Below are 25,520 nucleotides of genomic sequence, written 5' to 3' on the forward strand. Positions count from 1 at the left end.
CCTGTCTCTCAAAGTTCGAGGTAGAGTTGAAGTTTGTGGTGGTTGCTGAACATCTTCAGTGCTGTTGACCGAGTTTGGTTGCAACGTATCTTCGAGATGTTCGTCTTCCGTGTCGTTATTGTCGTTACAGTCACTATAGTCGTTACAGTCGCTTAGTGGTGTGACGTCTCCATCTTCATTGTCATCAAGTTGTACTGTTACTTGCTTATGTGGTAATCTTGATGGTTCTGAAGGTTCTGGAGATTCGAAGGAACAGTCATTATTGAACATATCGGTGATGTCTTTTTTGTTTGTGTTGTCGTAAAACATGGATTTCATCACACGGATGTCCTTCGATATCACCACTTTGTTTTTGGATGGTAGAAGAATCTTGAATGCTTTTGATGTTTCAGAGTAGCTAACGAACATGCCAGAAATTGCTTTAGGTGCGAATTTGTGACCATTAATGCCTTTGATGAGAACAAAAGTTTTAGAGCCAAATATATAGAGGTGGTGAATAACAGGTTTTCTACCAACCCTTAGTTCGAATGGTGTTTTGTTTTTTATAGCACTATTTAAGCTCCTATTACACAAATAGTTCGCTGTCATGATTGCTTCACCCCAGCATTTTAGGGGCACGTTTGCGTCAATCATTAAGGCTCTAGCTTTTTCGATCAGGGTACGATTTTTTTCTCTCTGCTAATCCATTTTGGTGCGCTGTGTGCGGGGCACTAAGTCTTCTCTGTATCCCACAGCGTTTCAGATAATCTTCGAAGTCCCTGTTGATATATTCGGTGTCATTATCTGATTGTAGTACTCTGAGTCTGAGTATCATTTTTAAAGACCTATCCATAGACACACGTATGGGTTTGATGAAAAAAGATTTTTTGAGTTTCAGTTCTAAGTATGGGGAACCCCAAAATTTATTGTTTTTTTCTATTTTTGTGTAAAAATCTTAATGCGGTTCATAGAATACATCTACTTACCAAGTTTAAACAGTATAGCTCTTATAGTTTCGGAAAAAAGTGGCTATGGCATAATCGGACAGACAGACGGACATGACGAATCTATAAGGGTTCCGTTTTTTGTCATTTGGCTACGGAACCCTAAAAAGCGCATCCACGCATACTATCGTTGAAAATCGGCATTCTTGCATCCGCATCTCCATTTGATCTTAACATTATATTAAGTATAACATTTAATCAAGTGAAATCGGCGAGCCAATTTCATTTTCGCATAATCAGATTGGGCAAAAATTGTCCATTTGTCCCCGTCTGGACTGGCCTTTAGATAAATCACTATAGTCTGTCAAGCCATCTCCGTCATTAGAAAAAAGTGGCAAATTAAAAAAAATATAGGCGCGAAGGGTTATCGACCATAGAAACTTTTAATTTCGCGCCTTTTTCTTCTGACAAAGTTGTTTGACAGGCTATAGTGGCTATACTACGGTTTATGGTGGATAACAAATAACCCGACCAAACGATGTAGGTAGTTTTTGGTATGTTGTCAGTAATGTTAAGACGTGTTTTTAATTTGGTCGCGTGTGTTCGTCCCTCACGGGCGCACGCGGCTTAGCACATCTATAGAATCTTACCATCTATGGCTTTGACAATCTGTCAATTTGACATAATGATTTTGACCATTTGACTGTCATGTCTTGGTTCGCTTCGGTTGTTCGGTTCTGGTTATCTAATTTGTGACTCGTTTTGTTGCACTTCTGTGTAATTTATTTAACATTCTGATTCAAATTAACTTCTTACATTTCTAGAAACAATAGAGCCATAGAAACGTAATAATACCGATTAATATTAGATATATAAACAAAAGTTATAGTATGAGTAAACCGCACACTTAGCATCACCAATCAAATAAAATGTAAATAAGAAATTAACCTCTTGGAATAAATAGGTGTACACCACAGTCGTTTTAAATATGGATGTGGATTTGTTACGGCCGGGCACAGTGCCTATTTCCCCTGATACAATACTGTGGTTCGAGTTTTTGTTGGACCAAAAACTTCTCAAGGAACATCTTCAATACCCTAACCCAGGTATATGACGCTTTAACTTTCAAGTTAGATTTGAATATGAGTGAATTACCTTTAAAGCAAGAACTATATACACATCAAGTAGGACCTGGGTCATACACAGATTGTAAGACAACAATAGTTGATACTGTGAATAAAACTTAAGTTTGTATTTGTGATAATAAGTTTAATAGAGAAGGAGGGAGAGAGAGAGAGAAAAGATTTAGGAGGGATTTAAATCTTCTCGGGCAGAGGTGTAGGGTTAAGCGGGGGTGTAGTTTTATTTGATTTTCATAAGCGCATTGTAATATGCCTACTTTTAACCACTTTGTGCAGATAAAGAACGAAAAGATAAGTACAATCTGATGTTTAAGCTGTATGACCTGTAACTTCAGGTATGTCCACACGAGAGACTTGAACCTAATTGCTGACCATAAACCTTATTTTACGAGAAGGAAGCTGGCTCAACAGGACTCGGCTGGAAGTAGCCACTCAGAATCGCACCAAATGGAAAATTCTTCTGCAACCCTATGTCCTTATGTCCCTAATGAGGAATAACAGGATTACATCATCATCAAACCTTATTTTAATATCTGTCATTTTAGTAAAACATTGGAGAAAATCCAAGATGAAGGCTAGTAAATAAGCCACTCAAATTTTCATTTAGTGTCTGACATATTTTAAGAGAGTTGAAATGTATAACAAGTATTTCTTAAATTTACAGAGCCATCAGCTACTGATTTGATAGTAGAATTCCTGTCAGTAGACACTAGCAATGGGGTTTGGAATGGACGGTCTACTGAGCGCGTGTTGGAGCCAGATGCGCCTCCCACACCACCCTCCTCGCGCAGCCCCGAACAACCAGAGATCACAAGGAAGCAACTTGCCCTTAAAATACTTGCACTTAAAATCGCATCCACTCTTAACTGGAATTTAGGTATGTCACTGGGAAAACCAGAATATGTATTGATATCGATATGAGAATATAAAATAATTGACAAATAACAAAACAGTGTTCTTTGATTCTCTTCACTCTGAAGTAAGCAAAATGTAATATTTAACATTTCAGAACAAATTAAGTGCTGCTTATATTATTCTAATAAAGTCTAAGTCATAAAATGTTACAACAGTTCCTAGTTGGTTACTACTCATAAATTCTGTTACTGCAATAATCTTTATCTACATAAAATATACGAACGAAAGTTGAACAAACTATATATTAAAATGAAGTACACAAAATCACATATGACAATATCATTCAAAATGGCCTCCTCTGGCCTTGACACAGGCCCTCAAACGACGAGGCCAGTCATCAATAGCGGCACGCACGACTGTCATGTCTAATTCCGTCACTGTCTTAACTATGGCCCGCTTGAGGGAGTCAAGATTTGTGTGGGGTTTAGCACAGGCTTTCTCCTCAATAACCTGCCATATGGCATAATCCAGGGGGCTAAGGCTGGAGGATGGCAATAAAGTCAATTTTGTTCCTTCAAAACCAGGCTTGAGTTGTTTTTGCCTTATGTGCAGGAGCTGAGTCCTGTTGAAAGACCCATGGCTGGTTTTGAAATAGGGTGTGGCTTGAAGACTACTTCACTATTGGTTTGAGAACGGTTTTCTGGTAAACTTTGGCCCCAGTTTTCACACTTTTTTCACAGAAATGAACCTGTGTTAGCCCTGAGTATGACACATCCAGCCAAATCATCACATAAGAGGGGTGATGGCCTCGTTGCACTCTCGGAACAGCCGCAATCGCCTCTTGACTGTTTTTTGCATACACTCTGTCATTCTGGGGGTTACAACATTCTTCAATGGAAAATTTTTTTTTATCTGTAAATAGTATTTTTCGGTGGCCATTTTGTGCGTACCGCTTCAATAGCACGCGACTTCTCTCTAGCCTCATAGTCTTTAATCGTCCAATAAGCAAATGGCCTTTTTGTCTGCGGTAAGCGTGTAGTCCAAGGTCTTCATTGATAACTTTTTTTAGGTAGGTTCTCTTCACAGACATCTGTATTGCCAACAACTTTTGCTTCCGGACGGGGTTTCTTGCAATTCTCGCCTTCACTGCCTTTATTAGAGCTGGGGTCCGAACGGTGCGTGGTCTTCCAGACCTGTTGCGGTCATCGAAGCTCTGAGTACTATTGTATCTATTAATTGTGCGATAAACAAATTGTTTGATCATTTTTAAGTTTTCAAGCAACTTCAAAATCATGTTTGGCGGGTGCCTACATTTGTGCAACGCAATTACTACGATACGATTCTCTTTTAGGCCCCAATTCATTATAGATACGACGAGATAAGCGTTATGTGTGGTATATAATTATAGCTCACAAATCCACCACATTATGTCATTTTTTTATTTTCGGTAGCATTTGTCTTTCCATAAAGAGGTTGCAAATCGAGTAACAGAACTTAGTAACCAACTAGGTAGGCATTACAAATGAAGATTCACAATTTATTAAAATAATTAGTGCTGATTAAACGGGCAAAGTTGCAGCCAAGCCCAACTTCCCTAATTTATGTAAGGTCCTTCAAATTGGGATGTGCCTTTGTAAAGTAATCGTTAATTCAATCACATGACTACCCTTAATGTTATATGACAGATTCCAGAATAAACACATATTATTAATTTATTATGCACTACTTTCAGATACATTTGAGACAAAACTGACACCTGTCATTCAACAACAACTAGTGCAAGATTTGGTCTTCATGGCTACTGATGGTGCTTTCTCCATACCACCACAGGTATACCTATATTCAAAATAAAAATATTTAATAAAAGTGTAATGTATAGTTAATTCGTTTTTAATACAGTTGCTCAAAAAGTGCTACTTTACGCTGCTGTTTAGCGTGCGGAAAGTTGCGTTTTCGCGAACTAGTGCTTTCACATTTCCAATTTTTTTTAATTTATACTTGTTCCAATTCATGCCTACTAATTGATGAGTGTTAATGTTAGTTTCCTTTAAAACTCGAAATGTACATAAAAACCTACTGTTGATGTAAGAATATAAAAATATACATATTTTATATCTTATTACTTACCTCTTCATCATTATACATGTTTACTTTTTAATATGGAATATTGAAAAACCGTTCTTAATAAATTGTCTGAATGGAACGGAATAGCTGCCGAAACGCTTGTCAAAGAAGAGGCATTTTTTCTTACTGCAAGCATGTTTCAAGTTTCCAAAGGCAACTAATTTAAATATACGATACACAAATAATTGTAAATAATAATAGTACAATGTTTTATATTTACAATTGTTTCTATCTTATAGAACATGCATATAGAAAATTTGTTGATGTTGTTCTTATTTTTTCGCAACTGTATTAAAAGACGTCGTTCGATACACGTGCGGAAATGTTATACTTTCCGCACTAGCATCGAAATGTACTATTTTATATGGGTGTTTAATCAGGTTTCATTGTTTTAGGACATTTCTATGAACATGATCAACAAGCCTCATGTACAGTTTGCATTGACTTTGTACCACCGCTGGATCTTGAGGTTTCCAGTAAAAGCTGCTCTCCAAGCAAAGTCTGCAAAGCTTCCATTCATACACCAGTAAGCTAAATTATTACTCTATTAGGGCATTTCTATTTGAAGTTGTACTCCCAACTTTTGTATTACAATTGAGTATTTTTATATTATTTCTACTTAGAATCAGCTCTTTCCATCCTTACCGGAAAAAAATGTATCCTGTTTTTTTGGTCACGTTTCAATACAACTTTCTATGACTAACTAAATGGACAAACGAAAAGGTATGAGATTTTGTTGACACTTTTTTTCTCATATTAGGTTCAAAAGTGATCATGATAAATTAACTTTAAATTATTTCCCATTTATCTACATTATTTAGGTGTATCATACTATATTACATGATAATATTAAAATTTCTCTTACAGCCCTGGTATACCTCTAGAAAATGGCTATACCCATATTAATTCAAACTTTGATAAAATTTTGAGAATGAATGAAAATTCACGCAGCCAAAGCATTAAATACTTGGAGGAAGTTATTGCATATTATGATTCTCAATGCAGTAATCAAGAGAGCAAACAAATCAAAGTTCCAATTATGGAGACTTTTGTGCACCTAACTGAAGATACAGATGTCATGGCCCACAATTGGGATGCTGGCAATGTTTATGTTAGCCAGTATGAAGTTTTAATGCAAATCCACTTTGATCTCTGCTACAACTACTTTTTCTATGGCCAACACGAGAAAGCTAAGAAACATGTATTGGGTTGTAGAAAAAACCTCAATCTGCTAGAAAGTGAAGTAAACAATAAAGGTTATGGCAAATATAATAAAATCCCCTGGGGAAACTTAAACTATGCAAGCATGTCGGAAGAAGATATTTTGGGATACATTAGAGCTCTCAATTTAGGCCCCGAGCTGTTAGATGAGGATAGGTCTTTGTTACAAAGGCTACAGGAATGTGTAGCAAATGACTACACAGGCATCATTGCCGTCCTGCAAGCAGATAATTTGTCCAGAGAAATACCAATGATCCACAGACAAGTAGCAGAGTTGGATATACAAGCCGCCGCCTCTACCGGCGTTATATCAGTGCCCAAAGACCTCGTGATCCGAGTATCGGCATTAAACGCCGTTAGGTATGCTCTTGAAGGAGGTTTGCCGTCCACCCACCCAGATTTTCTAAACAAGTTCAAAACCGTCGGTATCAAATTTATCGATGTACTTTTTTGGGCGTTAGCTCCGGTTTTAATGTCAACCCATTTGTCCAACGATGAGTGGGAAAAATTGAGAATGTTTTTTCTACATTTAGCCACCTCGTCTCAATGTAGATTGCCAGTAGACAGAATAGACGAATATTTAAAGAAACACGTTGGTAGTCGTGCGTCGGAAATCCGAGCAAAGCTAATATGCGACGAACATTTGGAAGCTATTATAAAGGATCAGATCAACAGCGACGATGAAAATATGCATATACCGCGCGAGTTGCTCGTCGACGACTGGGAGGCGACCGATTTTAAGTACAAGCACGCGCCTGACTTCGAATACAAAGCTGCGCCTGAGCTAGAGATGGGGCGGCTGAAGAAGCGGCTCGTGGAAGCGTCCAGCGCCGACGTCGTGCGCATGTGTCTAGTGAAGTTGGCCATGATGTCGCCCTCCTCGCCACTGTGGAAGCTGAGCCCCTACTGGAAACCGATCGGGAACCTGAGCGTACTGCTGGCGTCGCTGCCACGGGGTTTCCTGCAGGACTTCGGCGTGGTGGTGTCGGGAGCGGCGCGTGCCCGCGCGGAGGCGGGCAGCGCGCGCGCGGCGCTGTTGCTGCTGTCTGTGGTGGAGGGCGAGGCGCGCAGCCAGCTGGCGGGCGGGAACGACCCCACGCTGTACCGGCTGTGCCGCGTGGTGGCCTGGGAAGTGCTGCTGCTGCAGGTCAACCTGATGCTGGTCGAGTGGCCTCACCACCGGCTCAATGTCACGCTGATAGCCAACAAAAGCAAGGCCGCCATCGCCGCCGCCAACTCCAACGATGCAATCGGCCCACGATCGCAGGTATAAACCTTTTTTATTTATTTATTTAATCCTCATATTTACTAAATACATATAGTTTGCAAGTGCCACGTAAACATAATTCATGTTTTCGGTGCATCTTGATAAAAGCGACATACATACAAAGATACACGTGTGTCGCAGGTGGTGCTAGCGGCGTGGCTGTTCCTGCTGAACGTGTGCGAGTGGGAGCCGGGCTGCGCGGCGCAGGCGGCGGGCGTGGGCTCCGGCGCCGCCGACGTGGCCGCCGCGCTGTGCGCTGCCTGCGCCGAGCTGCAGCGTGGCAAAGGCGCGCGCAAGTTCCCTCGCCCGCTGTGGGACCACGGTCAGTTACACTACAGTACATTCATTAAAAGTTATTCATCATCACGTGATGGATCCGGTGAGCATGAGTTTTTTTTTCATTTCTCGTACTGAAAGTGAGTCTTTGTTTATCTATGAAGTGTGCAGAAAATGATATGTTTCTCCTCTAGGGATTTTACTTTCGAATTAGTACTTCTGTTTTGCATTTTTTTCACGATCTGCTGTACAATTTCCATTCTGATATTTAACTCCTCATTCCATAAAATAACGCTACTTTTACCTAAATTGTTTATTGGAAGTACCTTCAAATAATCTTTAATAGAAAAAACGACTTCACAAAATAGTTACAAAACGCCATTTTATTATTCACATCCATAGTGCATCTTAAAACAAGTATAATTAGCCTCAAGACTTAAAAATCTTCTATGTCAGAGGAGTTGTATTCTGGTCTTCACGAATTCCATTTCACCAACACGCACTATTCATACAAATGCTTGGTTTCTAGATAAAAAAATCGCTATAAGTATCGCTATTATATGAGTTCAAGAGTTCCCTCAATTCCTCATGAAATCCATCATCAGAATCAGAACTCCAGCTTGGCAAAAGGATGAATTGCTTGTTAGTTGATTCCTATGTGTTACAAAAATTAACCATATACATTGTACTTATTTAATGCACACATGAGTTTATAGCTTGCGCCAACTCACTTTGATGCGTGTAATGTAAATAGAAACCGCAAAATTTTCGTAACACAATGGAATCAATTAACTTACAAGGAAAGGTACCCAACTGTCCGGTTCCGGTTTGATTTATATTTACATATGTTATAGAGTAGTACTACGGACACGTGTATTTTTTTAGCTGCTCAAACTCAACCTATTGGGAGAAATTGTCCTCCAAAGTACTAAAAAATTACTAAATCTTCTAACTCCTATAGAAAGTGATGCTCAAGCAATTTGCTTGTTAATGGCTTGTTTGAGTATATGTTTGAGAACAGGAAAAATAATGTACACGTGTTTTGTTATATCTCCTTAAACTCAAGTTTTCCTAAAAAAACACCCGTATTTATGTGTAACTGTAGCGATAAGATATTATCAAAATTCGAAAGTCGATTTTTTTTAGGAAAAAATGAGTTTCATGTTGAAGTCGGTTAGAAATACTATAACTAAAACTATATACTTAGTCATTTTTTAAGTACACATGTAATGTATAGTCGTTCGATTTGAAGCTGGCCCGAAGCGGCTAATCTTTTGCCTATTGTTAACTAAAACCGCGCCTGCCACTACCTACAAAAAAAGGGTCGTATAATTCTAATTGGCACCTGAGCGCCGGCTAGTCCAACGCTCAAAAAATCAGAGCAGGTGTGCTCTCCGATAATGCGCCTTTGTTACGCATATCGAGGACACTTTTTGGACTGGTTCTGTAGCATTCGACTCGACGGCACTCAGTAACCGTATAAGGACCACACAAGAAATCGCAAATTATTTTTCCATTTGTTTATTTTCAATCTTATTTCAATTACCATAGGAGTTGTAATTAAATAACCGGTTAAAGTGACCGGGCCCTTTTTTTGCAGGTAGTGGCACGCGCCGTTTTTGTTAACAATAGACAAAGGATAAGCCGTTGGGGGCCAGCTACAAATCTAACGACTATACTTTCCTCCAAATCTGAAATAAGTGGCTTTCATTTTCAATACAGTTATCCTTTTATTTGTTGGCAGTACTAAACACATTCAACAACAACTTAAACGGCCCCTTGAAACGTTCCATACACATGAGCAGTCACCACCACCACCACCACGGGCACCCCAACCACGCCAACCACCACGGCCAACTGGAGCACCGCAGCCCCTACCACCTGGTCCTCCACGCCTTGAGGGAGCCTCTAGCCATCAGCGTGATGCTCTCGCTCCTCGCTAGAATATACAACGTGATCGTCGACGACTCCTCGCTCGAGCTGGTCGTGGAGTACACGAACCTCTGGCCTAACAACATTTCAAACGTCAATAACTACAATCCAAAGCATATTTTGGAGTCGCTAACAGAGTTGCTGGAGAGGAGTTTGAAACTGTACCCATATAATACTTCTTGGTGAGTTTCCTTTCAATGTCCTTAAATTATGAATGGAGGTGTTAGTTATTTTTTGTATTTTTTTTTAAACATGGTTGCATGGAAAATAATTCTTTACCTTTGTATAGAAAGTGTAAAGCCAGGAAATTAGAACGGAACAAAGATTTGGTGCGGCGTGCAAAACTAGCGACGAAAGATATAGTCATCGCTTGGGTTTTTATTTCAGTTAATCTGAAATAGTACATTACGATACAAGTGCGAAAAATAGAAAATTCGAAACGAGTGGCGATAAATTAAAACACGACCGAAGGGAGTGTTTTAAATCGACACGAGTTGCGAATTACCTATTCGCACATGTATCGTACAACGTTTTACAGTACATATGGCCCTTTAAATGTTCGACACAGTAACGTAATATGCTACTTCTCGAACTAGTGCTATAAAGTAGCCCCATATGTACTGTAAATATACTTTATTTTAAATTTTGCTAGTCACGTCCTTTGGCTATATCACTAGCTATTTTATACTTTTTTATAATATAGGTTTTTTTTTCTATCGACCCAACCCAACGTTTTAAATTTTGGTTAGAGTCATCCCTTTCAAATATAGTCTACTCGTAGTTTCCGTGTGATTAAAACGTGTAATAATTCAACATCAAAAGGACAATTTTGTTTTCTTTCTTAATGTTTAGTACCTGGCCGACCGAGCTTTGCTCGGTTATAACTATTTATTGTAATATGGTGGTGTATACCTAGGTGATAATCTACATAAACTTAAAAAGTAAAATGTGAACTGACCTTACAGCACTTGTCACAGAGTAACGCTATCTATTGTCATTTTCTCTTATTACATAGGTCATTTTTTTACTAAATTAAACTTGTCTAAAACAATAAAAATTAAAAAATTATATATAAACTTGAACATATAAAAAAAAACAAAAGTTAGTCACCAGGCGAGATTCGAAGCCGTAACACTCGTTTAGCAGTCCGCGTCTTAACCCGCTGGACCAGACGGACAGTGGCTGGCAAGACGAAATTAGCGACCATATTCTGCGTCGAAAGAAAAACGCATGAAAACTCGAAAACACGCGTTTTCCCAAACATAAGACTAATCTAGATCGATTGTTTACCCCCAAAAACCCCCATATACCAAATTTCAGCAAAATCGTTAGAGCCGTTTCCGAGATCCCGGAAATATATATATTTATATATATATACAATAATTGCTCGTTTAAAGGTATAAGATATATATACACAAGAATTGCTCGTTTAAAGGTATAAGATTTCTTTATATTATCATTTGATTGAGCTTCCAACAGCTACCCCATATTTATTTTCGCCTATTATACGAATTTGTCTGGATGCAGGCTGCGGTTGTACGGCGATGCGGAGATGGCGGCGGGTCGTCACGGCGCCGCGCTCCGGCGGTACCTGTGCGCGCTGGCGGCCGGCTCGTGGCACTTCGCCAAGCGCGCGCCGGACGAGGGCAGCGTGGCTCGGCGCGCGGCGCGCTGCTGCCAGGCGCTTGCCGCGCCGACGCAGGCCGCCGCGCTGTGCCAGCTGCCGGATGAACCGGACTACACGCCCGCGTTCAAGTGTCTAGCCGAGAAGGTACATATGCATATTATAATGGGCCAGCCACAAATATATAGTCAATCGATTAGGTAGGTACTATAGTCCGCCATATGGTTAGGTTTCTTGGTAGAGATCTCTTGACTGCAGGGTGCCCTGGAAGCCGAAGCTCCAAAAACTCCAAAAATGATTGAAAACTTGGTTAGCAAGCACTAAAAGCGTCAAATTAATAAAGTATAGGTGCAGAAAGTTGGTCATGTGACTCATAAAAGTTTCAAGATTCTCCAGATTTTTCAAGAAGTTTTTCAATGATTGGCCAGACAACATGTCTTGTTACGTTGCAGACGGGCAACGCGGCCGACTCCATGGACGCGTACTACGGCTGCCTGTGGGACGGCACGCTACTGGAGGTGGCGGTGGCGCTGCACGCGCGGCGCGGCGAGGGCGGGCGCCGCGCGCGCGCCGTCACGGCCGCGGGCGCACTCGAGCTCAACGCCAACAACAGGTAGGTGCCTACTGACTACTGCCGCCTGTGGGACGGCACGAGTGGCAGTGCCGCTGACGCGCGGCGCTGCGAGGGCGAAAAGCACCCATTTAATAATGTTTTCTCAAACTTGCTATGAAATGATGACATGAGTTACGTCAAATTAGGTCCGGAAATACTACATATCAGGTGCGACGACTGAAGATGATATGTAAAGGAATTTCATACTGCCTTACACACCTAGGACTGTAAAGCAACTTTGTTTTGTACGTCAAATTGTGACACAACGTCTTGGCATTCAACCATCAACAAATATAGGTATGGTACGGTGATCTGTTGTGCATATTCGTTGCTAAGCAACGGCGGTGGCGCATCACGCAGGCGCGCGGACTTACGCGGGTAAAGCACCGCTGGTAGAGTGGCGAGCCTTGTAGTTCGCCATAAAACAAATTGACTACAATTTTTTGTTTTAATTGCAAGTTTGAGAAAAGCACTATACAAATCTCGGCGAGAAACAGGGTTGCCGGCCGCGTATCTCTATCCGTCTTCGTTACGCTCAGCCGTCTATATCTACTTGGCCTGCAACCCTACGTTTCCCGGCCTCTATAGTAATGTACTATTACAGTACATATGGTGCTACTTTACCGCACTAGTGCGAAAATGAGCATATTACGTTACTATGTAGAACATTTAAAAGGAAACTCGTGTCGATTTTAAACACTCCCTTCGGTCGTGTTTTAATTTATCGCCACTCGTTTCGAATTTCCTATTTTTCGCACTTGTATCGTAATGTACTAATTTCAACACACTTGCTCAAAACAGCGTTTTTATTACAGCATTTTTGGCTCATAATCTTAGATCCACACGCGTGCTTTTTCAGTATATTATAACACTCGAGCTTTTTCATTATATTATCCGACGGAGTTAAGCAGGAAACTGATCGCTAATAATATCTATGGAAACGGAGCCTCCTGAATTGGTCGAGTAGATTTTACAACGTGGACTGGCGGGAGTCGGCGCCTCGCCTGCCGCCGGCGGCGGGGCGAGGGGCCGCAGGCAGTATGACAGATGCAACACTGCATACTAAACGATTTAACAATTAAAATTTGATTAATATGAAAGTTCCTTTTTTCCACGCAAGTGTGTTGGAAAACGTTGTATGAAACGCATGTGCTATGGTAATTTTGTAGTTAACTAAATATACTACCATCTTTCTGCACAGGACTGCTCTTAGAATGACATATGACTATAAGACCCATGTTCTTTCACTGATATGTTTTAAATATCAAACGGTGTCGCCATCTACTCTGGTATAGGCCAAAGGTATATTGCCATCTATTCGCGCATAATTATTTCTTGATTTTTCTAGGAACGTTTTTATCTTAGACTTTATTTAAAATATTATTATTTCAACCAGGTAAGGAAGTGAAATTTAGAAAATTTGAATAAATTATCATCTAAGTAAGATAAGTATTGTATTGTGAACAACATGTTTTGCTACACCCTTTTCAGGGCCCTTTATGTACCTATGTATCATACTGGTATGCAAATAAAGATCTCTCTATCTCTATTTATATTATGCGAAGTTACATTTATTATGTATAACTTTGGCAAAGATTTGGTGTCTCTTTTAAACTCGCTTTGTTAAATAGTGATTAGTGACTTGTTATTAATATTACGTGGATCACTTCCATCGTCCAGTGCATAGAGCTTAATATTTCAGATGTGTGTGGTGGTCAAAAATCGTGGGTTCAAATCTTGGTTCTTCTGTATAGAGCAGAAATAAGCTGTCTCGAATAAAATGCAAAAATATAACTGAAAATTTAAGATACTATCATACACATACAAGAGGTTGCAAGTCTTTCTATCTCCGGTTTGATCCTAGCCTGGGTCACTTATTTTTTTCTTTAGAATAATAAAATACATACATATTGTTTCCAAAGAGGAAATCCTCTTTTATACTAAATAATGATTTGTGTTGTATTTGAACAGCGACGACATCCAGCGAGAAGCCGCCGCCATACGCCGCGCACGGCTGCTCCGCGCGCTCACCAACCAGTACGTCTCCTAGGCCGAGCGCGCCGTACCGCACTTTAGGTATGCGTACTGCCCTCTAGCTTCGATTACAATCCAATCTTTGATTCTGATGGTACAATAGAGATGTTAGAAGCCAAATTTTTGTTAAGTTTTGCTCAAATAAGAGAGAAGTATAGCACTTGACCGTCCATACAAATAGAGAAAACTTTTTTCCACTTCTAAATATTTTCCATTCTCCATGATTTTTAGTATGTTATTGGCACAATAAAATACTAGGTTTATAGGTTTTCCTTTTTTTTTATTTGCAAAACAAAAAACATTTTTTTTTTTTTCAAAAAACCTTTAAACCTATAATATATTATGCTGAAGCGATCGACACCAAAATCAAAGTGATTAGTTAAGATTAAGTTAGTGGAAAACGTTTTCTCCCCAAATGGAATTTCATAGAAAAATTACCGTTATTTCGTTAGATTTGAAAAGCTATTCTTCCCTCTTAAAGCAAGAAATATTGAATAAATAATGCGCTTAAGGCGTGCTCAACTGCTCATCATACGATTTGTATCATATAAATATTACATGGTTCATGAGTATTTGCATAGTTATAATTTAGTGTTTATTATAATTTTGATATCGTAGTTTAATGCTGTGTGTAGCAATAAATTAGATCCCTCTATCATATCCATCTTAGAAATATGTATCAAGTTTTATTTAGAACCGAACAATGATATTATGTAACTATAGATAAGGTACACTCATACATAAGGAGCACAAAAAATATTTCCATATTTATTTCTCTTTTGGTAAGCGGGAGGTAGTTAGCACGTGCACATCTCTCGGTTGCCCAGATGCGACTAGAGCTAGAGGCAACTTGTATGATTTGTCAAGCGCTTATAAGCGCTTCAATTTTGGAATGCCTATAACCTATCTTGAGTTATAGTAAATAATTGGAACCGAATTACTAACCGTACCGTTCACGTCTGGCGTAGTCAAAAGAATGATAATACACATAAAGTACAAATGATACAACATACCGTAGACAATGTCTGACACCTGATTTATTTGGCGCCGTAATACCCCAAATATAATGCAGTAGATAGACTGTCATGCATTATAGTTTGACAATCTAGTTGCCACAGAACGTAAGGTGCGGTCCATAGCAATCTACATCAGGTGTCCAACTCACGCCTAAAATGTTTTAGACCATTTTATGCATCTTATGTTTCATTTGTCTATGCGTCGGATTTTTGAGTGTAGCAGTAAGATGCTATCTTGTATTTTTAGTTAATAAAATCAACTCTATGTAGTTTAACTAGTTCCCGAATGTAATCGGAGGGTAATCTGTTTACGCTATTATGTCGTTCATTATCGAAACAGAAAAAATAAAATCTTTTTACGAAACCATGTTTTTATTTCAGCTTTTACTTTATAACTTATAACATACCTAAGCAATCACTACAATTATTAGTATGTTTCCTTGTTCAACTTCTATTATAATTATTATAAATATTAGTACTTATATATTTTTACAGAGAATAGAAATAATTCGTGCTTTCCTGTGGATACTGGTTTTTTTTTTTTAAGTTATTATTTAGGTGAGGTTGTTACCTGTCGAAGGCAGATCATAGAATTAGCCGCCTCTTAAAACCAAAATTATGAGACGGGTGCAAACTACTCGTACATAGCAATCCATGATGTTATGTGACGTCTGACCATAGGCCCGATTCGAAGAATATATTGGAAAGATATTAAAAAGATGGATAACTAAACGACATGTCAAAATTGAGATTTATTTCGATTCCGCTGTGATCCCAATATGATATATTTACAATATTTCTAACGTCAAAGTGACATTGGTTGCCCGAATCGACATGCTTCTGGCAATTATACGACATACAAACGATATCTAAATGAGAACTTATCTAAAACTTATCGTTATCATATCTCATTCTCCAAATCGGGCCGCATATCTTTTTAACGCATCGTATGATTTTGCTCGTATTATTACGCGTAATGCAGGGTCACCATGTAAAAGGTATAAACACTATTATATGAGGAAATTATTTTATTATGTATTTCTATACAAAAAATAAATGAACATTAAGTTCGTACGGTATTAATATTATAAATGTACTCCATCAAATACTTATGTTAATTTTGTATACAGAGTGACTTCATACGAATGTGAATCAAAAGGTACCACATTGTCGCTTACCATACGGACGAAATTTGCTCGTATCTTTATACGAATAAGCTGTCAGCGCGTTCTTTTGGCAAGCGACAATGTGGTACCTTTTGCTTGAAAACGTCACCAATAATTAGGTACTTTCCATAACACAGTTGTTTAGTGACAAACTTGCTACATATTCGTCTTTAGGAACCAAAGTGATATAGTTTTAATAGTTTGAAAGTTACGACGGACGTGGAGGACCCGCGCGAAATCACCTTTTCATCCAAACGTAGTCCTCTTTTTCCTCTGTGGATATTAACATTATTGAAAATATTTTGACACAATTTGTTGTATATTAACCACAGCTATGTCCCTACGTTTGATTTTTTTCGGAAATTTTAGTTATTATTGGAGTTAGAAGCATTTAAAATTTTGTATGAAATTTGTTTTTCGCTCTTAATTTTTATAATTATACAACAATCGAAAAAACTCAAACGTAGGGGCATAGCTATGGTTAATATACATCAAATAATCTAAAAATATTTTCACACATGTCAATATCCAGAGAGGAAAATGGGGACTACGTTTGTATGGAGAATCGGCCGTCCTCTTTCCTCTTAAGCGTAATATTACTTTGGATGAAGAAATTATTACATTATTGTAATCTCATCATTTTTTTTTTTATACCGGGTACTAATTCTCTCATAAACTTCAACTTACATTACTGCAATCATTTTTGAAACGCTTCAAAACTTAAAATCGAATACAAAAATATACGAAATAAGAAAACTGAGGCTCAAGTTTATTTATTCTTACTTTTCGTAAGTACCTAAGTATCTATGACAGCTGGGACAGTAGTGGTCCGCGTTTTTGGCAGAGTCCGATCCATACGGCACGCAGCACAGGCAACTGGACAGAAAAAATGGCATATTAGGTATTATTTGGGTAAATCCCAGGACAACGCAAGGAAGACGAGTATGATGTTACTAGTCTTTTTATTATCATTAAAGGGCCCTTCTTCATACATCCACAATATTTGAGGTTAAACTAAATTTGTGCAAAAGAGGCAGACTTATTTTTCGATTTACTGGACAAAAGTTGGATAGCCAATGATCCCGACAACAAACGTCCGTGCGTTGCCCGTGTCAAAACCGTGAGAACTAAATGAATCAATCTCTGCAGAATCCTTGAACACCAGTAACTTCCTGAGAATGCTACTCAATTTTAGCACAAACAATGTCAGTCTTTGACACGCGATTACCCCAAATTTAAAAAAACGGAATAAGGGTTATTTATAAGCATTAAAGAAAAGGAAATCATATTTACAAATTACCATGCCAAGCACCAAAGGGCTGCGGCCATGTGCGTGCGAGATGTAGTGCTATACTGCACCGCGGTCTTGATGCTCGCGAAGCAGAATGGACACTCGCACAGCGTGTTCTCGGGGCCTAGCAGCGGCGACATCTGCCAACCATCAAATTACAATAATCGTTATTTACAGTACATATGGTGCTACTTTTCCGCAGTAGTGCGTAAATTAGCACATTATGTAACTACGTCGAAAATTTAAAGGGTCATATGTACTGTAAAACGTTGTATGATACATGTGCGAATAGGTAATTCGCAACTCGTGTCGATTTAAACACTCCCTTTTCGGTCGTGTTTTAATTTATCGCCACTCGTTTCGACCAATGTACTATTTCAACACACTTGCTCAAAACGACGTTTTTATTCCACCGATTTTTGGCTCATAATCCTAGATATTAAACACGGGTGCTTTTTCAGTATATTATATTATAACACTCGTGCTTTTTCATTATATTATCCGACTGAGTTATGAAGGTAACTGATTGCTAATGATATGCATGGAAACGGAGCCTTCTTAATTTGCTCGAGTAATAAAAAAAATTAACCAACTATCTGGATTCAAATGTTAGTTCAAAGAGGTTTTATCACACCAAACATAATTTATAGATTAAATTATCTCGTAAAGTACATTAATGAATAAACATAACATTTTATCGATTTGATCTCCGTCCGTCGAATAGAAATACGAAAATATTAGTTTTTTTTTACTTTTTTTTAATTGGCTGTTTGTTGATTTCATTCGCGCCTTTGCCTTGCTCGCGCATTAGAATCGTGCGTAAAAAAACGCGCCTGCCATTTTCCCGTTCCGTATTTGTCATAAAATTGGAATAGTTTTGCATGTTTTTAGGTTATATATTGACGAAAATGTCATTTGAAGCATTGAAAATGAAGAACACATAAAATTGACGCTGCCAGTAATACTAATAGAGGCAAGAGCCGAAAACGATAGCCTTTTCCCATCAAAATCGGGTGAAAAATATTTGGCGGCATATGAAACTTTTATTCAATGGAAATTCAGCAAAAACGTCCAGTCTTTCTTAGAAAACGTGTTGGTAGCTTACTTCAATGAACTGGCGAATAAGTGCCTACAAGCCCGACACACTTTGGTGCAATTATTCGATGTGATGTGATGCGATGTGTGTGTTGTGATGTGTTTTGGAAATTGTACTTTTACTCGCAAATGTGTTGAAAAACGTCGTTTGAAGCGCATGTGTAATGACCATTACCCACATCGGCTTTCTTATTGCGCGCTCGCTTACAGCTCGCGCGCACAATAACGCCTCGTGTGTAATGACCAACTTAGCACACTTGTATCATAATGTACTATTACGATACAAGTGCGTTTATTTCTGACCCTAATCCAAACATCCACACCGAAGCTTTCTTAGCAAAGTAAATAATGAGTCTGAAATCCTTAGGTAGACTTCAGGCAAAAGGGGCTTTAACTAAGTTTGTCACCTATGGAAATATTAAAAATGCGAAGGTACACCTACTCACCCCAGCCTTGATGACAGGTGCTGAGCCAATCGCCGTCGCCAATGACTGGTTCATGGAGGCGTTGTCCTTCTTCTGCATCTGTATGAAAATATATAAATCTATTTTATTAAGTAGGTACATATATTTTCTTGACCTAATGCATTATGTTAAGTAATAACGAAGGGCCTTGCACTGGTATATACGGCCACACATGGTGGTTATCCGACAAACAGCTGTAAGTACAATCAGCATCAATAGTAGCGGATGAAACAACGCGCCAAAAGTATCGGCCATCCTGGATATTTTTTCCAAATATAGATAAATCTCCAAAATTCGCATTCAAAAGTACATCTTTTAAGTCTTAATTGCCAAGCATTACTTTTTGTTAAGCTGTTACAGAATGGTAGATACTTTTCAAGCGTTGTTTGATCCACTACTTTTGATGCTGACTGCTACCCTCAAGCGCGTACTGTATTTTTAATTATACTGAATTGCCAAAACAACAAAATTAATTTTTATTTACATCAATTAATTTTATCGGAATTTGTCCGACAGACAAGTAAAGCCCGCCTAAGGCGTATGGCGTTATTCATAAACGCACTTTAAGCCTCAATAGGGACCGTGCGCGTTGGAGGGTCTGCCATCTTGTGGCCTGAATCGGAACCATAAACATGTACATTTACACGTCACGTGTTTTCTTGTGCATAGTAGGTTCTGCCATCTTGTGGGCCACATCGGAACAATAAACATAACATTTACGCCTCGCGCCAAAAATCTGACGGCTCCTGTGCTGCCTCCTACAGTTCATGCATGCTCCCTATCAGCTATTAATTGTTTGTCTTGATCTGCCATTTTGACTTATGTGTTTGTAAGAAAAGAATAAATCATGAATTAATTAAATTATAGCTTGTAATTTTTTATGGACAAAGAGGTTAGATTATAAACTGACTTTGACAGAAAGTGCCAGCCAGCAGCACGTTTATAATGGAAACGTCACACGTTCATCGGAATTTCACCTTTAGGCACATCAGGCGCATAGCTCACTGAATCCGACGTGCGAGCGGAATATCGCTATAATACGCGTATAGCGTTGTCTCGCTCAAACTTCGGAGAGGCGAGGGAATCGGATGCAGTGTGCCATACGCCTTATGGTTTCATTTTCACGCTTTGTATGTAAAGTCACTGCAAAGTATGTCAGTACATAATTTAGTTCGATTGGTTTGACGCTAGAACGTTGGAGTGGTTAGGTGTTTACTTATTGTATTTGCTAAAAAAAGAGTAGGAATAGCGAGTACGCAACGAGTTCACCCTGAGTGCGGAACAATCTCCCCGCGAGCGCGCAACGGTTTCGCTGCGTACTCACATACTGGTATGGGAGCGAAATCGTTGCGCGCTTGCGGCGAACTTGCTGCGCGCTCGCATCACTTTCGACTCGCTCACAAATCACCAGTGTGCCCGCGCCCTTAAGAGATAGCTTTTCTGCCGACACGACATCACGTCCGCGGGTTTCCAGGGGGAAATTTAAGTGTTCCTAAATATTTAATTACTAAAGTCAATTCGTTATCAAGATACTAAGTAGTAGGTAGGTACCTAATGAAAATTATTCATTTTGTACTAGATTTGCTATAGTGTAATTCGAAATATTACAAAATAGAAACAAATCTGCATTTCCTTAAAGAAATATCCGGTCGTTTACCTGTGCTTGAGTGTAACTGTGAGGAAGCAACGGGCCCGACCCGTTCATAGTAGACCCTGGATGGAAAAAATAATTTAGTGGCGACCGTAAAAACAATCCCTCAATTTTGACAACCTATATCCTTTTTTCGGCTTTGTAGCACTATCACCTTATTGTATACCCTTATCATTTAGTTATAATAAAATTCATCATAACTACCTTATTATCACTTGAGAATTAGTTGAGTTGTATTATCAGTTGAGAGTACTACATGCGTAATCATAAATACAATAGTGTTATACACAAAGACCTACTTTAATTTCAAGTAGGTAGGTAACTTGTGAAATACTACACGCCTCTAAGTATTGTTCGAGTTTCTAAGAAACGTGTATGTACTGCAAGTTCAGCGTTTACAAGTCATTCGATACAACACAAGCTTTTAATATATGGAGACTTACATTGATAACTCAACATATATCTATTTGCAGGTAGGTATGTGTTGATATTTGCATTTTCAACGTATCTAAACATCGTTACATATCTAAACTAAAAGTATATTCGATCATGTTCTGTATGATGCACACTCAACTAAATCTCTAAAATCGTTTTAACGCCCATAAAATAATATAGTTAAACTTATGTAGAACAATTAAAATAAGCCAAAGCCAAACCACAGCCCCGCGTCCTACTTTTTCACACAACCCAACTTTCGACGTAACTGAAATCACTCTATCCTATTTTTTCCCCTCGTTTTTACAGTTGTAACAATTGCATTACCAACCCTTAGGTGATTAAATAATACCTTCAAAATAGTGCGAATTAGAAGATTTTAATAATAAAGCTTTATCTTACAACGTTCTATATTTACCTATATTATTGATGCACTTCAAACTTTGGCAACATTTTCGTTATTCCAACGCTTACCATTAGAAAGTACTTAATTTATTTCAGCAGATACTTGGTTTTATATTGCAAATATCTTATTTCACACCTATTCATATATTTTAAATTACTTACCTAAACCACTTTCGAAGCTACCCAATGTACTCGTAACTTACGGATTTTACCACATCTACCAAAATACGAACAATATGATCATTACTATTTGTTATTGATACAATTTACGTTAATGATCAAATAAATTAATGAATACCTACATAATGCCCCGATGTTTGAAGCTTAAAACAATTTATTTCTTTTATTATCTCTATTATCAATGTATCATCCATTAAATCTAGAGAAATTGTGTAAGTAGTATTTATGGCAATACATGATGTACACTCATTGGAACGGAAAAAAACTCAAAAACGCAGTTAAAAGCAAGACTACTTTTGTTTAATAAATAAAACATCAAGTAATCAAACCTATGCAGCAACCGAAAACAAGTTGATAGTGACGTCACGAACGTGATTTATATGAATGGTTGCAGCTTAAAACCTCACCAAGGTCACGACGCAACTTATAAACTTATTTGTCTGGCTATTTTGTATATTTTATCTTAAACTCACCTTATGACACGGCGCAGATACGGATATTCTAAACGGAACACCTTTCGTCCTAAAAATACAAGTTAACTTTTATAAAAGTTAAACAAATCAAAAGCTCGTTCGTGTGCCGATGTAACTGTAGACAGGTGGAGAGCACGCCGAGTCGGCACCGAATGCCTCGCATATACATATGTTCGAACCACGCGTTACTTTATTAAAGGATTGAGACTCGTTTTATAAATTGATGAATTTATTTAACGCGATTGCTAGAAAGCTGTAATTTGTTCGGCGAAGTGATGATGATGAAATTAAACCTAATATTATAGTAGAAGGTGGAGGTACTTAGTCGGGTTTCCTTCACTCACCCGAATTGAAAAAAACTTTTGTATTCTGATTAGGTGAGATGGTGTAAGAGGAACACCGGGACAAGAATAATTACACTTTTTGTAACCGTCATAGTGTTTTTCTTACCCCATCTCACCTTAGATATTAACATAGAGAAGCGACTAGAAAAAAACCACTGATCGAAAAAAATAGTAATGTACACATGGCTTTTTGAAATTTAGTTCCCTCGAAAGATAAAATGCACATTTTTCTCTGGTTTTGCATTTTTAGGGTTCCTTAGTCAACTAGAAACTCTTCATATGTTCCCTGCAGTACGGCCACATCTTAAAATTTATGACTTGGAAATTGAATCTTATTCGAAAGTAATAAAGTTAAGTTTCCCTTGAAAATATTGGTGCCCAAGTGGCACCACTGCACCATACGTCTTATAGTTTCTCGCGGCTTGGCTCTGTGATCGTTCATCAATTACGACGACAAACTGGTAAAATAAAAACATTTTATACATGTATTTTAAACATGATCAGTTGAAACGTTATTGAGATTTTCGCAAAACGTCATCCTTTCTTAGTAAAAAAAGCCAGAATATTTCCTTTTGCTTGTTGTGACCATAGTATCTACAAAATGTCCTCTACTTATGTCTGCCTATTGTTTTTTTTATACAACGTCGGTAGCGAACAAGCATACGGCTCGCCTGATGGTAAGCAGTAACCGTAGTCTATAAATGCTATTACTTAGAAAGCATAACATTTTGCAAAAACTCATGCCAATTATATTATTAAGTAAGCTTACTTTCATTGGATTGAAGCAAAATGTATAGCTATTTTTTTATAATATACGAGGCAGACGAGCAGACGAATCGCCTAATGGTAAACGATTGCCGTCGTCCGTGGAGACCCGCAATACCAGAGGGGTTGTAAGTGCTTTGCCGGCCTTTAAGGGAGTATGCTCTTTGCTTGAAGGTTTGAAGATCGGTTCTGAAATACTGCTGGCGATATTTCCATTCCACAATTTAGCTGTGCGAGGCAGGAAGATACTGGTGAAACGCCCATTATATAGTGTCAACAATCTAAGTGGTGAAGATGGAAATGGTGTCGCGTGGAGCGAAGGCGGAAAGAACCGGCAGGGATCAATCTGAACATTCCTCGGAGCACTTACAAATGTAGATCGATGCTACATCTCTACGCAGGTATAATCCGCGGCGCGGCACGAAAGCAAAACCCGCGCAGATTTAAATGATTATAATATATCTGAAATTAAATACACACTTGTTTCAGTATAACCTAAATAAATACCTACCTATTCAAATCACGGTAGTGCCCCCGCCAAGACGATCTAAGCGAAGCGCAAGGGCACTACCTACCTTTTCTCGAAGCCTTTCGTCGTTCTTTTTGAACCCTCATTACTTGGATTTGGATTATATCAGATAAACATAATTCTCGGAATACAATGTTAATAGCAGACTTATTAAGCATACCTAGTTAGTTACTAAGTTCTGTTACTCGATTTGCATCCTCTTTATTTCCGCTAAAACAAATGCTACCGAAAAAATTAAAAATGACATAATGTAGTGAATTTGTGAGCTATAATTATATACCATAACGCTTATATCGTCGTATCTATAATGAATTGGGGCCTAAAAGAGAATCGTATCGCAGTAATTGCGTTGCACAATTGTGGGCACCCGCCAAACATGATTTTGAAGTTGCTTGAAAACCTAAATATCAATAAATACTTTGTCTATCGCACAATTAATAGATACAATAGTACTCAGAGCTTCGATGACCGCAAGAGGTCTGGAAGACCACGCACCGTTCGGACCCCAGCTCTAATAAAGACAGTGAAGGCGAGAATTGCAAGAAACCCCGTCCGGAAGCAAAAGTTGTTGGCAATACAGATGTCTGTGAAGAGAAGCTCCCTAAAACAAGTTATCAATGAAGACCTTGGACTACAAGCTTACCGCAGACAAAAAGGTTATTTGCTTAATGGACGATTAAAGACTATGAGGCTAGAGAGAAGTCGCGTGCTATTGAAGCGGTACGCACAAAATGGCCACCGAAAAAACTATTTACAGATGAAAAAAAAATTACCATTGAAGAATATAGTAACCGCCAGAATGACAGAGTATATGCAAAAAACAGTCAAGAGGCGATTGCGGCTGTTCCGAGAGTGCAACGAGGCCATCATCCCTCTTATGTGATGATTTGGCTGGGTGTGTCATACTCAGGGCTAACATAGGTTCATTTCTGTGAAAAAAGTGTGAAAACTGGGGCCAAAGTTTACCAGGAAACCGTTCTTGAACCAATAGTGAAGCCCTTAAGCCACACCCTATTTCAAAACCAGCCATGGGTCTTTCAACAGGACTCAGCTCCTGCACATAAGGCAAAAACAACTCAAGCCTGGTTTCGAAGGAACAAAATTAACTTTATTGCCCACGAAGACTGGCCGTCCTCCAGCCCGGACCCCCCCCCCCCCCCTGGATTATGCCATATGGTAGGTTATTGAGGAAAAAGCCTGTGCTAAACCCCACACAAATCTTAACTCCCTCAAGCGGGCCATAGTTAAGTTAAGACAGTGACGGAATTAGACATGACAATCGTGCGTGCCGCTATTGATGACTGGCCTCGTCGTTTAAGGGCCTGTGTCAAGGCCAGAGGAGGCCCTTTTTTGAATGATATTGTCATATGTAATTCCTGATTTTGTGTACTTCATTTTAATGTATAGTTTATTCGACTTTAGTTCGTATATTTTATGTAGATAAAGATTATTGCAGTAACATAATTTAGTAACCAACTAGGTAAACAATTTCAATTGTATAGCTCTCATACTCTGGATTTTATTCATACATAGGTCACTAGATAAGTTTTGCAACAGACTAATGTGAAACAAAGAGGTGGCCTATCATATATACTTTTTAAAACTATATTTCCATAGACAGTGATTGGCCAGAAAACATTTACTTTCTCTTTAAATTTACTTATTAAAAAATTGATTTAAACTTTGAAAACGTCG

At 38.6% G+C, this 25,520-nt stretch overlaps 2 protein-coding genes across 4 annotated transcripts; one reads left to right on the plus strand and one right to left on the minus strand.

Annotated features, from left to right (window-relative positions):
• Nucleotides 1–1,498: 1,498 nt before the first annotated feature.
• On the plus strand, nucleotides 1,499–15,391 carry LOC133522035 (integrator complex subunit 8-like). Its single transcript, XM_061857209.1, has 10 exons — nucleotides 1,499–2,029; nucleotides 2,730–2,942; nucleotides 4,653–4,750; nucleotides 5,440–5,570; nucleotides 5,912–7,532; nucleotides 7,674–7,854; nucleotides 9,553–9,922; nucleotides 11,268–11,511; nucleotides 11,817–11,977; nucleotides 13,949–15,391. The coding sequence occupies exons 1-10, from the start codon at nucleotides 1,912–1,914 to the stop codon at nucleotides 14,025–14,027; spliced, it is 3,216 nt and encodes a 1,071-aa protein (XP_061713193.1). The 5' UTR covers nucleotides 1,499–1,911; the 3' UTR covers nucleotides 14,028–15,391.
• A 646-nt stretch (nucleotides 15,392–16,037) lies between these two features.
• Nucleotides 16,038–23,726, minus strand: LOC133522084 (lipopolysaccharide-induced tumor necrosis factor-alpha factor homolog). Of its 3 annotated transcripts, none has more exons than XM_061857291.1 (5): nucleotides 22,188–22,833; nucleotides 20,701–20,756; nucleotides 19,026–19,103; nucleotides 17,494–17,624; nucleotides 16,038–17,069 (listed from the first exon to the last, which is right to left on the minus strand). In XM_061857291.1, exons 2-5 carry the CDS (start codon nucleotides 20,746–20,748, stop codon nucleotides 16,973–16,975), a joined length of 354 nt encoding a protein of 117 aa, XP_061713275.1. In that variant the 5' UTR covers nucleotides 20,749–20,756; nucleotides 22,188–22,833; the 3' UTR covers nucleotides 16,038–16,972. The 3 variants fall into 3 exon arrangements, with proteins under 3 accessions (XP_061713275.1, XP_061713281.1, XP_061713288.1); XM_061857297.1 differs by lacking the exon at nucleotides 22,188–22,833 and adding an exon at nucleotides 21,837–22,170; XM_061857304.1 differs by lacking the exon at nucleotides 20,701–20,756 and having other exon boundaries at nucleotides 22,188–23,726.
• Nucleotides 23,727–25,520: the final 1,794 nt, after the last annotated feature.

Source organism: Cydia pomonella, chromosome 1 (genome assembly GCF_033807575.1).
Source record: "Cydia pomonella isolate Wapato2018A chromosome 1, ilCydPomo1, whole genome shotgun sequence".
NCBI classification, from domain to species: Eukaryota; Metazoa; Arthropoda; class Insecta; order Lepidoptera; family Tortricidae; genus Cydia; species Cydia pomonella.